The 15,238-nt window shown below is 36.8% G+C and overlaps 1 protein-coding gene across 30 annotated transcripts in view; it reads right to left on the reverse strand.

Moving 5' to 3' along the window:
* Positions 1-1,120: 1,120 nt before the first annotated feature.
* Positions 1,121-15,238, reverse strand: part of NRXN3 (neurexin 3) — a 1,015,491-nt gene continuing 1,001,373 nt past the window's right edge. For 14 of the 30 annotated variants that reach the window (XM_051806312.1, XM_051806317.1, XM_051806315.1 and 11 more), the window contains one exon: positions 1,121-4,710. In XM_051806312.1, the coding sequence (XP_051662272.1) occupies positions 3,785-4,710 (926 nt within the window). In that variant the 3' untranslated portion in view covers positions 1,121-3,784. The other 16 variants (XM_051806340.1, XM_051806339.1, XM_051806338.1 and 13 more) reach the window with 4 other exon arrangements.

Raw genomic sequence — 15,238 nt, forward strand, 5'->3', positions numbered from 1 at the left:
TATATACACATACATATTCTCACCTATGAAAACATATGAGCAAAAACAACGTAGAAAAATCACAGGGAATACCTTAACAATCATTTTATCCTGAGTCCAATTTGGTTGTAAATGAAACCTGTGGAAAACACTGCTCAAAAGACCGGTGGATTCCACCTAGAGGGAAAAAAAAGGTGAAGTCATCCTCTGTTGAAGAATGAAAGGGCTGTGAAACTCTCATTTGGCTGACCTCCAGATGCCTCTAAAAAGTAAAAAATCTTGCAGGTAGCTTGGGAAGATCGAGTCTGAAAAAAACTCCACACTACTACTGCGAGCTGAATTTCTGCACAGCTTACTAAAGCAAGACAGAATACTGGCAATTTTGCCTGATGGCCAGAATCATAATAGACTATTATTCCCTGTAGGAAAACAAGGGACAGTCAGTAGCTGTAGTCGGGGTTTTGGGACCCTCAGGGCCAGTCTAGAACGAAGCTAACACTCAGACCGTCTATTTTAGGTATCCAAGTTTGATCCCTAGTGCATAGCACCCAAAGTATGTAAACTATGTTCCTTAGGTAGTACGTTGAAGTCATAGATAAATTCAGAGGACCTAAGACAGATCCTCATATAAAATGATGTGAACATTTTTCTGCATCAAATTGGCTGTTCAAATCCCCAAAAGGATTCAGCTGCTGCAGCACATCAAACACAGACTCCTGGCCAAAGAAGAGGAACCCAGAATCCTATAAACATCATGGGAAGAGCTACACACTTCAGAGGGAGCACATAAGAAAAAAGGCAGCACATAAGAAAGGGCATACTAAGTCAATATCCTAGGTATGCTTTTATCTGAGATGACTGAAACCCATATTCCAGAGAACTGAGGTGGTGGTAAGGGACAAGGGGCTGGGAGTGGTGTGAGACAGACCCCAGACTCAAGCTGAATTTATATCCCTGCAAAGGAGAGAAATAAGATTCATTGGACTAACAGAAGAATGCAAACATGAACAGGATTCTGCAATTTCATGGCTAGACATTCCAATGGGATGCACGATACTTACATCAAGGACTATTTTCATCTTTAAAGGTCTGGAATTTCCCTGAAGTCTTTTAGAAATAAAAAAACAGCAACATCCAGCACTTTGGGAAGAACATTTTATTGCTAAGCATATCTTTAAACAAAATGCAACTAAGAAAAGAAAAAGAATCAAAAAGGAAGAAGAAAAAGAAAGAGGAAAAAAAGCAATAACATCACAAAAACTCAAATAAAAATTCTTCAGGTTGTCCATAAAGCAACAGGGATATGGTAGAAGCCCACATACAGAAATGCACATGTTCCCAAAAACTGTCCAATAGAAACTTACACAAAAAAGGAAAGTGTAAATATTTTTTTTAACTTAAAAAAGGAAAGTGAAAAGGAAAGGAAGAAAGAAAGCAGGAAATCATTTCACAAGACTCCAAGACTCCAAGAACAGCAATCTTTTACAGACATCAAGATATAATCAACTTTATATAGTTTCGGCCAGTTAAGTCATCTAAAATCGTGCTTTCATACCTTTTTAAAACCTGTCTTTTTTTTTCTTTTTAGTATAAAAAATAAAAAAGAAAAAAAGCTCAACCTCACACACACGCACACGCACCACACACACGCACACATACACGCACTGAAAATATTTGTTAACATGAAAGCATCTTCTCTAAATGTTTGAGAAGACTGTTTTTTTGAATTTAAGTTCCCATGTGCGTGTGTGTATCTGATGACACTTCTTCAGAGTCAAATATTCATGCGACTTATAAACACCAGCAAGAGTAGATTTCTAAACCTAAACAGCTGATTAGTTTTCAACCGCATACAGTAAAAGTGTACATTTCTGATATTCCAGAGTTCTCAATCCTTCTTGGTTTTTGTTGTTTTTTCTGTCTGTCTCTCTCTCTCCCTTATTTGCTTTTTTGATCATGGTAGGCATGGCCGTCAAACCACCTCACTATTGTTCTGTACAGTAAGATAATCCTTTTCACAATAACTGGGAAAATGTAGAAACCAAACAATGAAATTAAATAAGTTAAATAAAATAAAAGAAATTCCCAATTTAACCATAAAACAGTATATACACCGTCAGGGTATCCATATAGAAATTATACTAGCAAAAAAATAGTAGTAAAATATGTAAACAAAATTTCAGATTTTTTTTTGACACAGGTAACTGTGACAAAGCTAAAACACACACTTCACATTTTAAGGTTTGCTTTTGTTGTCTGTTTCTTTTTACTCTGTTCTTCAAGAACATTCTCATTCCGCATTAAGACCATAACAGAACTTCTGTTCCAGTCGTCCCATCAAACATACCATGATAAATATATCTGTGTGTATATATATATATTATATTATTAAATTAATTTTTCTTTTTTTTCTGTGTGTCACAGCAGCTTCATTTATTTTCTTTTATATAAAAGAGGAGGAAAAGGGAGAATAGGGCAAATGGAAAGACAGAGATGATCTGAAATGTCAAGCTACAAAATTAAAATATTACATATGAAAACCAGTTATATGTCAAAAAATCTATGTGTTTTGCATTCTTTTACAATTGTTTAGCTTTTCTGACATTTATTGGTCTTGTCACAAGTTGAACTCTAGTGGTGTCTTTCTGATCTCTTTATGAAACTGATTTATCATTATTTTTTGCATGCATTGCAATGTCACAGAACCAGAACCCAGAGGAAGGCTCCTTTATTTTTGCACAATATATTCAGCTCAGAATAGTTAATAATTTTTAAGTATTCTTTTTTGAATCTCCAAATCCTGTTAAACATACTTTGGCTGTGCTAATGCATACTAAGTGCGGTACTCAAAGCCAATGACTGATCAGAACAGACCCAAATACATATACTCTTTAGTTCAATTGCAAATACTAGAGCCAGATCCAAGGGAACCAGCTTTCCATGATAATTTTCTTCAGCACCACCCATGAGTCACTTTCACTGCGTTGTTAGCAAACAACTTACTGCAAGACCACAGATTCTAGAGACAACACAACCAGATATGCAGAGTAAACACCATGGGTAGCTTTTGAGTTCATATATGGCAATAGTCTCTCTTTATTTATTAGGGTTTTTTTTTTCCGAGATTTCTTCTCAACATATGTCCTGGTTCACCCCCTGCACCATTCCACTCCATTCTTCCCTCCCATACCCAAAAGTAATCAAGAAAACCAAACAATAAGTAACCCAAGAAACAAAACCAAACCAAACCAAAAATCCAACAATCTCCAAAATCATTTATTCCCCTCCTCCAATCTCGAAAAATTATATGTATGCTGGACACGGCCAGATAATTTTGTTCAATATTTCTTTGTTGTTTAATAATGTTTGTATTTTTTTATTATTTTTCTTTCCTTTTCTTTTTTTTTTTTTTTAAATAAGTAAACTGAAAAATTATCGATACAGTCAGGGATCACGAACATTGTTAAAGACTCACTTGGAGATATGAAACAAGTAAGCCATGAAGTCTTCTACTTTTGCAGAAAGTTCAGCGGAGGAGGAGATTTGGAGATGTCCAAGTTCACTAACAGAGCAGAGCTGTGCGCGCCATCTCCAGAACGCTAAGTGTGCTTTATAATACATTAGGGCAAAGTTTGCTGACTCCAAGCGATGACTGAGACATTAACAGTCACTGCTGAAATTTTTTTCCCAATACTTTTTCCCACAAACGATATCTCCCAATCATCTCGTTCGCTGCAATGGTTCTGATATTTCAGTTAAATCTCATTAAGTATTTATATATTTATATATAAATAAGTATTCTTTTTTACACATAATACTCTTTGTCCTTGTTTTTCTGCTTCTTGTGGCCGCTCTTTGAGCTCTGCTGCTTCTCCTTCACGAGCGTGCCGTTGCTCTGGGCTGAGTTGCTGATGTAGTTCCGCGTCTCGTCCACCTGATAGGACCCCTCGTCCCTGTTCCTGTACTTGTACATGGCATACAGGAGGATGAGGATGCAGAGGGCGGCAGCAGCCACAATGCCGACGACCATCCCCGTTGTGCTGCTCGACTCGCGGACCACCTCTGAGGCCCCCGGAACCCGTCTGATTCCCGGCTCCGTGGGGTTTGCTGTGGGCACATTACGGAACATGGGGGAAGTGATTAGCGGGCTCTTCAGCTTTGTGCTGTCTAGCTCATAGGCAGTGGGCAACGGAAGTAAGACTATGTCAGGCTGGGGTTTGAGCTCACGGTTATTCATTTTGCCGGCTGGCAATTTGGGCACCATCCCAGTCGAGGACGAAGCTGTGGAGCGGATCAGCTCAGGGGACAAAGACGTGGTAGTAGTCCTACCAGTTTCGGAGACTTTGTTAGGTCTAAAGTCCTTGGATTCCCACTTGGGTGCGTGTGCTTTGTAGCCACCTTCGAAGATGGAAGTGGAAAGACTCTTATCTGTTACCAAGGAGAAGGTGGTGTAAAAATCTTCATCATCAGTAGGGGGTAGGTTAGAGTCAAAGGTTTCCCCTGAGCCATACCCAGATATCACCAAGCCATCATCATCACAACCATCGCTGCCTTGGTCCGACAAGCAAGGTAACCCCGCCTCAGAGGTCATGGACAGGGAATCTTTGGTGGTCTCAATAATGGTGAGGAGGGGGCGAAAGGTAGGGGGAAGTGTAATGAAAGGTGCACGAGTAGCAATAGGAGGGATATCTAAAGGGTCTTCTACAAGTAGAGGGATAACTAATTCACCTCCTGGGATGGAAAAGAGAGAAAAAAAGAAGATTAGTACATTTTAATGACACAATGCACCATTTTCTGTTCACTTGACTCAAGGGCGAGAGAGGTTGTGGGCATTCTGAAAAGGTGTCAGGGATCAGGTTTCTCACCCTAGCTACACTACCAACATACTTTCCTGGGGGTGCCTTTCATTGTTCCCTCCCATCCTGTTTGTACATGGGTAAACTGCATGTTCCATTTCCTACCTATACTAGGTATGTACAGTGAAATACTCTGGACTTTTGGGGACCCAAAGTTTTTGATTTTTGAAGATACTCTCAAGTGACTCTGTGATCATCAATTTTTGGTAGTGATTTTTCTTAAGCATTTGTTTAGAAGACTATTTAAATTAATTATTTTAGACTTCCATAGATCAGTGTTCTCATAAATGTGTTTTTTACCACTCATCTTGTCAGTTTTTCCTCTTCTGATTATTTTCATTTAAAATAACAATGCTATTTTCTCTGCCATTCTAATCCGCTCACCTGTAGTTTAGAAGTCCTTTCCTTAAGGCATTTAGCATTCATCCATTTCTTCTTGATCATTATCTGGCTTTTAAATTGTGGGAAAGTTCATGAAAGCAAGGCATGGAATAAGAACCAAGTACTTACTGGGGTCCATGAGGGTACAGAGCTCTACTCAATGTTCATCTCTTTTTAATATTTCTTTAGCATTCTGTTCAACACGAGGGATGTCCCTTTCCTTCCACCTCTTGGGGCTACTAGTGCCATACTATCTTCATCTTTGGTTCTTCTTGATATTCTTTTACTATAATTCGATTAAGAATTAGGATAGATTTTATTGTGGTTGATAATATAACTGAATAAGGACTTTGATAACCCCCAGTTTGATTGAGCCCAGGATTGTACTGCAGAAGTTGTCTTCACACCTACTGTTACTTCTTGATAAGCAGAGAGCTGTGATAAGTTCTACTTATTTCTAACATGATGGTTAGCTGCCTACAGAGGACTAAGAACAAGGTGGACTTATGGTCTACTCTTGAACAACAAACTGTACCTTTGTACATTGTACAAGCTACATCCAAAGCAAGAAAATTGGTGTATCATTCCTATGATTTGGATTCTGAACAGCAATATCGCTACTTTTAGGATACTAGCCCTGTTTTTTCTATATATTGTAATATGACTGTACTTCTACCTTTGAGTTTATGGGTAATTAACACTCCATTGTTTTATTCTGATGTGGAATTTCATTTATCTAATTCCTTTAGTTATGATTACATAGTCTTCTGTTGACATACTGGTCATCAACACTTTTTTAGAATGAGCCATGTTGCTTTGGAAAATTTGTGTATAAAATTGTCCCTTGGGTAATTTTTGTTGTGCTAGCCACTTAAGTAAGCTGCTTAAAATATACATTGAAGAGTTCAGCTGACATCATGAGAGTCATCTAGATCTGTTCAAAGGAGTGTAACTCACTAAGTATTTCTAATGTATTGAAAATTTTATTTATACGTACCATTACTTAAGGAAGGATATGTAAAAGGAATTACAGCTTCTAAATAAATAAATCTGGGTTTTAATTCTGTATTAATAACTGCTAATGAATAATTTGGCATTGTTACAGTGCTGAATGGCATTAGGGCCAAAATTCTGCTCTCTCAAATCTACCCTATATATTACATGCACTTGTTTCTGCCAGTAATGTCCATAGAAGTTCTAGAAGGAATAGTCTACAACCTAAATTCCTTCTAAATGTATTTGGAGAGCAATATATCTGAAAAAATTACATACTGAAGATGGCAATATACTGGAAAAGGTACTTAACAGTTCAATTAAATCTGGATAGCTGAACTAGAATATGACTTATTCTTTTCCTTAATGAGAAACTAAGTGGTCACACAGTTTAATCAGCTGAAAAAGTCAGAATTATCTCAGAGGTACCAGGGCAGAAATTAGGCCAAAATAAGAAATGTGGTACTTTTGTGCACTTTCATGCAAAGTTAGTTTTAAGCTAAGATACATGTTTAGTTTCCTGAGCTTCCTCAGTACCTTCATATACCTCTTTTGTTACTGGTTAGAGGATGAAGAAATAAGTATCAATCACTGCAAACTACATATTTTTTAAAAAATTATGTAAAAAAGCAGAAAATGTAGTCTGACAAAAGGCTACATGGCATTTTGCGCTCATGCATCTGAGCTGTTTTCTGAGCAATATAGAAACTAGAGCATGTAATATGATTTATATATGTCCAAAACCCCTATGCGTGGCTCGAGGAGAGCACCTATAATCTATGCAAACAGGTGGGCTTGAGACGAACTTGGAGTATGCCTCAGGGGGAAAGATCATCTGTGAGCCTGGTAAAGAAAATGAATAAAAATAACAGTATTTAAGTCAGAATTGCATCAAATTGCATGACTCGAGAATTTAAGTTCCAGAAAGTCAGGGATAGAAAATATTCTTTTTAAACAATTTTTTAAGATCACTGTTTTGTTATTAAAGAGCAGTATTGACTTGTGATTTTCATTCACCATCTGTGACACTCAATTGGAAAAAAATGCAGTTTGGCAGCTTTTAATTGCTTACCTAGAGCTTTGAAGTGCCTTTGTTCTTAAAAGCTATTATACTGACACACAGCATCAGTATGCAGTTGATCTGCCATACACTGGGACAATACTTTGGGCAGTTTTCTTCCAAAGAGAAATTATTTTGCTCATATTAATAATTAATTTTCTGGAAGGAATCAGACATATCTTACATTTAATAGGAAGACTTTCCTTTTGCCCCAATACCCCTTTCATTTAAAACTAGGTCATAGTTTTATAGTTTTTGTTGCTGTTGAGGACTTGAGCTAATGATCAAGACTATTGCAACTATTAAATGATCACGGTCTCCTTGAAATATAAAATAAAGCTGATAAACTTGCCATCATAAGTGGAATTTTACATAAGTGATGGAGAAAATATTGGAGCTTTTTGATTCCAGCAAGTCTGTTGGATGGAAGACAATAGGACAGAATTAGGACTAAATTTTAAAAAGTTTTCATCTCACAATATGTGAGAGAAGAGAAACAACTTTCATACCAGGAAGACTGGATTAACTTTGATACAATTATTTAATCTCATCATTAGTTTTTATTTCAAATTGTCCAATGATCCATACTATGGTTACCTGCATACTAAAGAAATAAAGAGACTCTTTAAGGTCTTTCATTAGGAATCACTTCTTCATCAAGGAGTAAATTTGTTACATATACTTTTGGGGAGTATCAGGTAGATGGCTGCAAGGATGGTAAGAGTGTTTTGATTTTTTTTTCTCTCTCTCTAATGGAAGAATGTGTGAGACTGAAAAAAGCTGTGAGAGACTAAGTCAGAAAAAGCACCCTAGGTATCAGATCTGACTTCTTTTTGACAGCTGTTAGGCATCTATGCAAAACTCACAGCAAACTTGAAGTGGTAGGTCTAACAGGATGAAAGCACAATTAATACTTCTTGGGTTATGTGATTTATAGAGGAAAAAAACACCCTTTAAAATGGCACGATAAAAATGCCAATCAATCTAAAAGAAATGTGTTATTTAAAGATAACAGGGAATGTAAATTCTGAAAAGCTCCCAGGAAAGTGTGAGAAATATGATCACCGATATCTATGGAGGGGAGCAACTGCAAACTTTCACATCATGCCTGCAAACAACTCTGTTACTGGTACTACACTTCTGTTTGTAAGAGACACAAGGGGGAGTCTGATGACAAGCAGACTATGAGTGTGCATGTAGGGGTAACCATCTTTCACAGAAGGACAGCTGAGGGAGCAGGAAGCTGCCTGGAGCCAGTGGTCGTTTTATGGAGAATTGGTGCCTCTTGCCCAGGCCCCAACTTGGTTTCAAGGTAAGCACTGAAAGATTTAAAAGACAAAGAGCCATTCAGTTGTCAAGAATTACTTATGTAGGATTTCAATCCTGAATGGTTTGCTGTAGAAGCCAAATGTTTTAAAGATTTAGATTTCTAGAAAAAGCTAGAGGAGTTCCTGAAAAACCTTACATGACAATCTGGAAAGGGAAATATATTTGAGACAGGTTTTATGTTTGTCAAGTTTTTATTTTCTCACAATGTCTACCATTTTTTAAATTGCAAAATTAAATGCTTTGAGACCTGAATAAAACTTATGGGTTCAATTTCTAAATAGTTCTGTGCTTATGAAAAAAAAAAAAAGGCAAGGCTGCCACCCAGTTTGGGCCATGGCTTCCAAACAAATATTCATGTGAGCTTTAGATTCTGTTTGTGGATTATATGGGCTGTTTCCTGATAGTTACAGGTTTCTTTTCCCATTTTTTTTCTGTTGGTTGTTACGCAGCAGTTAACAGTGTTCATCCGTATGCTCCAAGTTCAGGATTACTTTAACAATCCAAAGATTTCACAAGGATTTTCCAGATTTATTTTTCAGATACTCTGTAATTTCTCTCCTAAGCAGAGAATGGATGTTTCCTGAATAGAAATACGTTCTCTTGACAACACAATGCCAAAGAACTAAACAAAAGAGAAACAGATAAAATGGTTTTCTCTGCAGTGATATAGATGCAAGACTAGTTTGCCCATCAACAGTACAGCTGAAAAAAATCAAGCAAGAACCCAACAAAAAAATGAAAATCTAACTGGAAGGACCACTGAAAGAATGGAGGTCATTGAGATGGGAAACCTTATACTAAGTAGCCCAGCGCTTTGCTTGGCCTTCTTATTCCACAAAGTGTGCAAATATTAATTAAAAATTAGCCTCTTAGCACATATACTACTTTCATGGAGTTGTGCTTTTCTTTTAACTACCAAGAGCACTGGGGATATAAAAGGTCTGCTTTACCCTTGGAGCTGCCTTAGTTTTTGCTTTATGAGAGTATTTATAGATATATAATTCATACCTCTGGAGCTGATCTCCAGTAAGAGTTCTCTACCACTGGAAAAGACAGAGTGTTAAAAATTTAAAAGAAACCTTATGAACTGTGAGGATGTTGTGGGCAAGTCATGAATGCAGAGGGCACCAAAAAATACGATAAAGAAAACAACATGAAAAACTGTAGCAATCGCTGGTTTTCATCTCTAGAGCCACAACTGCCTCAGCGGCATCTCAGGCCTCAGACTGGTACAGGACAAAAGGCACACAAAATGGAAGCCTGAAAGATTCATCTTCTCCTGATGATGACAAGTAACACACCTTATTGTCTCTGTCTTTTTCAGCTGTGATTGAAGAGCTTTTAAATGCCATCCATAAGGGCTGCACAATTTGTCTATTTCTGCAGGTACTTGAAATTCTGCATCTAAAGTTTGCAACTTTAATTTTATTCTTATGGTGCTCCTCTGAAGTTTGGTTCCATATTCAGTATGAAATATCTGACACAGAAGTAAGTCCTTACCTTTTCCACCTCTGTACCAACACAATAATTCCTTATTAAAAGACTGAGTTTATAAATTTCAGACTAATGGTGTTTAGTCAATTCTCCTTTGATTCCTCTGAGGATAAAAAGCAGAAATTATTCAGCATATAGTCTCCAATTCCTGGGAAAGATAACCTAGTAGATGAACATTCTTCATATTTTCTACTCTTACAGTCTGACTTACTTGCAATTGACAGAGAGTAGTAGAGAGAAAAACATAATTTCCTTAATGGAATTCTGCAACTTCTTATCTCAAGTATCACCTTTTCCTTTCAGAAACTATGTAGTCCTCAAAGTGATTAGATAAAACTGGATTCTGGTGCAGTTGGTTGAAAAGCATTTCCTAAGCTCCTCCCCAGCTATATTAAAAGACATTAGTTAATGCAGTGTTTCCCAATAGATGGCTCATGAGAAACAGGAAGGTACAGAGTTTGAGAGGTCATGAATCCCACGTTAATGCTGGGCTGTGTTTCACTGATGTAAATTTTTGGTCACCTTTGTGGAGTTTCAGTGAAACAGATATTAACACCTTCCAGAGAGGACCTGATATTGTGTCTACAAGCAAGATTCTAGAGCAAAACCAGGTATTTTGGTGCCCAGACACTGAGATGCTCTGAACCAATTGAAACCAATCTTCTATCTCTCACCATTATTTTAAACTTTTATGATTAGTTGGTGACAGCTTCCTACTCAGGATAATTATTTGTTCAGTTTTCAGCATCTGTTGTTCAAGGAACTTGACAGTTGAACCTAAGATACCTGCTGATCCTAAAATACCAGCTGACCACGGCGTTACCATGCAGAAATGGTAGAAACACATGAGCTTATAAGGAAGTACAGCTTTTCCTTACTTGTACTCACTGCTTTTTGAAGAAACTAATGCAAACCTCTTTTGTAGCAAGGAAATTTTAGAGGTTCAGGACCTGTGTGCCAAAGGCATCATTTCTGCATGATATTAGCAAGTCTGACATGCTGAGTGCATCTACCTGGTAAGAGTACACTTGAGAGTATCATTTAGACTGGACATCAGGCACATAATCAGCCATGAAGCAAACTGATAGAAATAAAATAATTTAATGGGAATAAAGTAGGAATGACATAGAGTTGCACTAGGAAAACCCCGAGAACTACCAAAAGCCAAAGAAGTCCCATAATTTTTCACTTGACATGAAGGTTACACTACCAGGCTACATATAATTCTAGTAGTGTGAAATAAAAGTAGCATTACTGGTGATTTGTTTAGGGAAAGGGGAAAGAAAGCTTCTAGAGGGGGGCCGAGAAAGGACAGGAGCAAACTACCTCGGACTCCTTCACCCCCTCCTATGCACAGTACAATATGGCAATTGACAATATACAAAGAGCACATAACATAAAGGCAAATACAAACTGATTAAAAAATAAATAAACTTATATATTTTCCTAAAACAAAACCATACACTAGAAAACAAAAATGCCACAGCAACAAGGTCAGAAAAAGGAAAAACAGAACAAGTAATTCACTTTAGCAGCAAAACAAAGAATAAAACCTATGAGAACTGAAAAAAATGATGAAAATCAAAAACATTATTTCCTTTAAAAAAAAAAGTAATCAAAAATACATAAAAATATTCAGAAAGCATACCACATTGATTTCATAACAGTCAACTTACATCAACAAATTGCCCGCATGTTTTTTGGCATGAAAGGAAAAATTTACAAAAGAAAGTTGTGTAAGAATGCTCTTGGACAAGTAGCATTGCCACATTCTTGTAACTTGCTTTTTTCGTTGTTGTTTCTTAAAAACTTTTTTAGCAAAATGTTTATTATTTCTTCTTAAATATATTTGTTTTACAACAAAGGGCGATACAGGGAGGCAACAACACATACATCCACACCACATAACATGAAAAGAAAAAAATCTTGCACCTTAACAAACTTGAACTTGTTTTTTTTTTTCTGCTGTTTTTTGGTTGTATTTTTTTATCTTATGTAAAGTTGTTAGCATATTGCAGTTGAAAAATCCTGTACAATTTACTTTTGCTCGTTTGCATATCTATACATATAACGTTTTTTGAAAAGCAAAGTTTGTTGCTTTTTTGCCTTTTTGGTCAATTTGATATATATTTTTTTAAACATTTTCTTTATTTCTATAATTTTTGTGTGTGTGTGTTTTAAGGAATGGATGACTGCACATAAAATTTTAACAATGCTAAAGAAAGGGGTGGTGAAGGGGAACTTATGGGAAGAAAAAATGCCTAGGGTGGATGGAGTGGGAGTGTAAAAATCTATGAGTGTACTACACAGGAGATGAAGATGATGGGAGTGAATGTGTAAGTCAGTTGCCATGTCCATGTAAGGGCGGTACGGAGTGATCTAGCAGCATTAGAGCTTCTGGCTGTAAGGAAGGGATGGGCAATATACAAAAACAAATGAGCATATTCATGCCCATCAACAAAAAGAAAGAACAGAACTCTAACATTGACAATCTCACAAACCCTAAGCTGCAACTTCTTCAACATGCAAGTTACAAAAAAATTAATAATTATAGTATTAATATTTACATTTTCATTAAAGGCTTTCAAATTATAAAAACAGTTAAGACTTTTCCCTACTAAAAATAGCAGTAAAATACATAAACTAATAATAATAATAGTAATAATAATAATAACCAGAGAGTAAAACAAAAAAAACAAGGAAACTAGTTTTATGCATTGGAATTAGAACAACTTCATCTGTAGCTACCCACAGCCGCCTTCTTCTTCTAAGAATCATCTTTTCTGAAGTCCATCAAACTGACATCAGTATTCTCAGTAATTTGAGACAATCATTTCTTGAGCACATCAAATGAGTGTTTTGAATGTAATCGTTGTGTTGGCACCCCCTTCCCCACTGTCAAATTAGACTGCTTGTATATTCAGATTCTCTGGAGAATCTCAAAAATACAGCTGTAGGATTCTGCCAGTGAAGTAGTTCTTTATTTAAAGACGGAAATAGAGGGAAAAAATTGCAGAAAACAATTCATAACTCTTTTGTTTTGTTTGTTTTTTTTTTCATTATAAGATTGGAACAAAGCAAATCTAAGATAGAAATTCAACCATTGAAAAGAAACACATCAAAATATAACTATGTAGATATACTAAAAAAAAAAGCAAAAAAATGAAAAAGAGCACTTTGTTCCCAGGAAGAAGGGAGATAAGAGCAATTGTGGGGGTTTGAAATTTTATTTTTAAAGAAAAAATTATTCCACACACTTCCAAAGATGAACAAACCAGATGCACACATTGAAAGGAACAGACAAAGCAGTCTAGGGACACTTTCATAATTTAGATTTTTTTTTTTTTTTTTAAGAATTGGATTCTCTTTCATTCCATCCCCCTCTCCTTTAAATTTGTTTTGAATTGTTGGCCAAAACCCCACCACCCTCTAGTGTTGCTTTTTTTTTTAATAGATCTTTTTTTTTTAATTGCTTATTTTTAAAATAAACATGGAGAGAAAAAAAAAAGGACGTGCAGTCTGGATGTACGTCATAAATAGACATAGAAAAAGATAGAAGAAATTGGCTGAGGTCGACAAATGGGTTATATAATAGCTTAATTTTACTGTAGGATGTTAATAATAATGCATGCTTAAAGTAAGTTGCATTTAGGGAAAGTAGAAAAACAGAACAGCAAGCAAGGACTTGGGGAGTGGGCAGGCAGAGGGGAAGGGGTGGGCAGGGGTGTACCATCCATGCCTCTCCAGAAAGGGCAAAGCACATTCCAGCAGTTCTCCACATTTCTGGGGGAGGTCAGGAGGGGAAAAGGGTGAGGAGAAATCATAAGCTATGTTAGGACACACTCTTCACCCTGACTGTGACCTTCTATTTGAATTAATCACTCAAAATGCCAGATTCCATCCCTTGTTCTGGCTCTAACTTTCCAAGGCATTCCCAAACTGATTTGTATTTCTTGTTTTGCCTAGTGACAGAAAATGCTGCCACTGCTAGAATTAAGGTGGAGACTACTTTCTCCTATGCTACAAAGTTCAAGAAAATATTACTAATCCGTTCTACCTGAGTCTTTACTAGAACTGGATTACAAATAATGTATGTTATGGAGGGGTCTTCAGCTTCTTCTGAATTCACAAAATCACAGAATATTCTCAGTTGGAAGGGACCCACAAGGATCATCACGTCCAACTCTCAAGTGAATGGCCCATACAGGGATCAAACCCGCAACCTTGGTGTTATTAGCACTATGCTCTAAACAACTGAGCTAATCTTTAATGATACATATGATGTCCATATTTTTCTTGTGAAAAGATCATCACCCTGACATCAGAGTCCTTCCAAGAAGGAACTTAGGACCCCAGCAAAAAAACCTGCTTGGTTGATTTTTTAGAAGACTGCAAAAGTTACACATAAGGCTTTGGACCCTGCCTGTGATGAATCTCTCCAGGAGATAGGAAAATCAGGCTGTAAGCACTGCATGTACTTTAGCTTTCCATCAGGAATGCCAGCAAGATCATTTCATAAAGGTCACGCTACCACCAATAGGTGGAAGTGGGGGCTATCTTGAGATTGAATTTCTGGGAAGAATGGGGCTATTCTCCTTGTAGATGTGGCCAGTGGTACTTTTGTATAAATATAATAACAAACAGGTAGGAAGTTTTGGTACTTATTAATATGAGGAAGAATAGCACCTCTAAAGATACTGATCAGTATAGTTCTGAGGAATGTTAAATAAGCATAAACCCCACAAAAATACAATAGCCCAGATTGGTTTTAGAGCCATTACTGAAAAGTGTCCAGTTCTGAGAGGAGTTATGAAAATTCCTGCTTCAGAAGTGATGAGGTTGCACTGCTTAAAAGCACAGTGCAGCTGTAGCTGGAATGTACCATGCCTTTGCTGGAAGACTACACTAGACCTTTCTCCTACATCCCTTTGGTAAACATATTAGGAAGGGAAGAAGTCAAACCAAAGAAGAGGAAAACTGGTCAAGGTTATCTCAGGGACAGAACATGCAGGTTACAGGAAGAAAAATTTTCGTCTACATAGGAAATTTTGGAGATTCATTTGTAGATTGGAACAAATTGGTTAGAAATAGGAAAAAACAATTGCAGGAGTGAGGCCTTTTCAGACCTCAGAGGAGATTTTTATTT

Source organism: Manacus candei, unplaced genomic scaffold (assembly GCF_025592945.1).
Source record: "Manacus candei isolate 608988 ecotype Guabito, Panama unplaced genomic scaffold, ASM2559294v1 h1tg000067l, whole genome shotgun sequence".
Lineage (NCBI taxonomy): Eukaryota > Metazoa > Chordata > Aves > Passeriformes > Pipridae > Manacus > Manacus candei.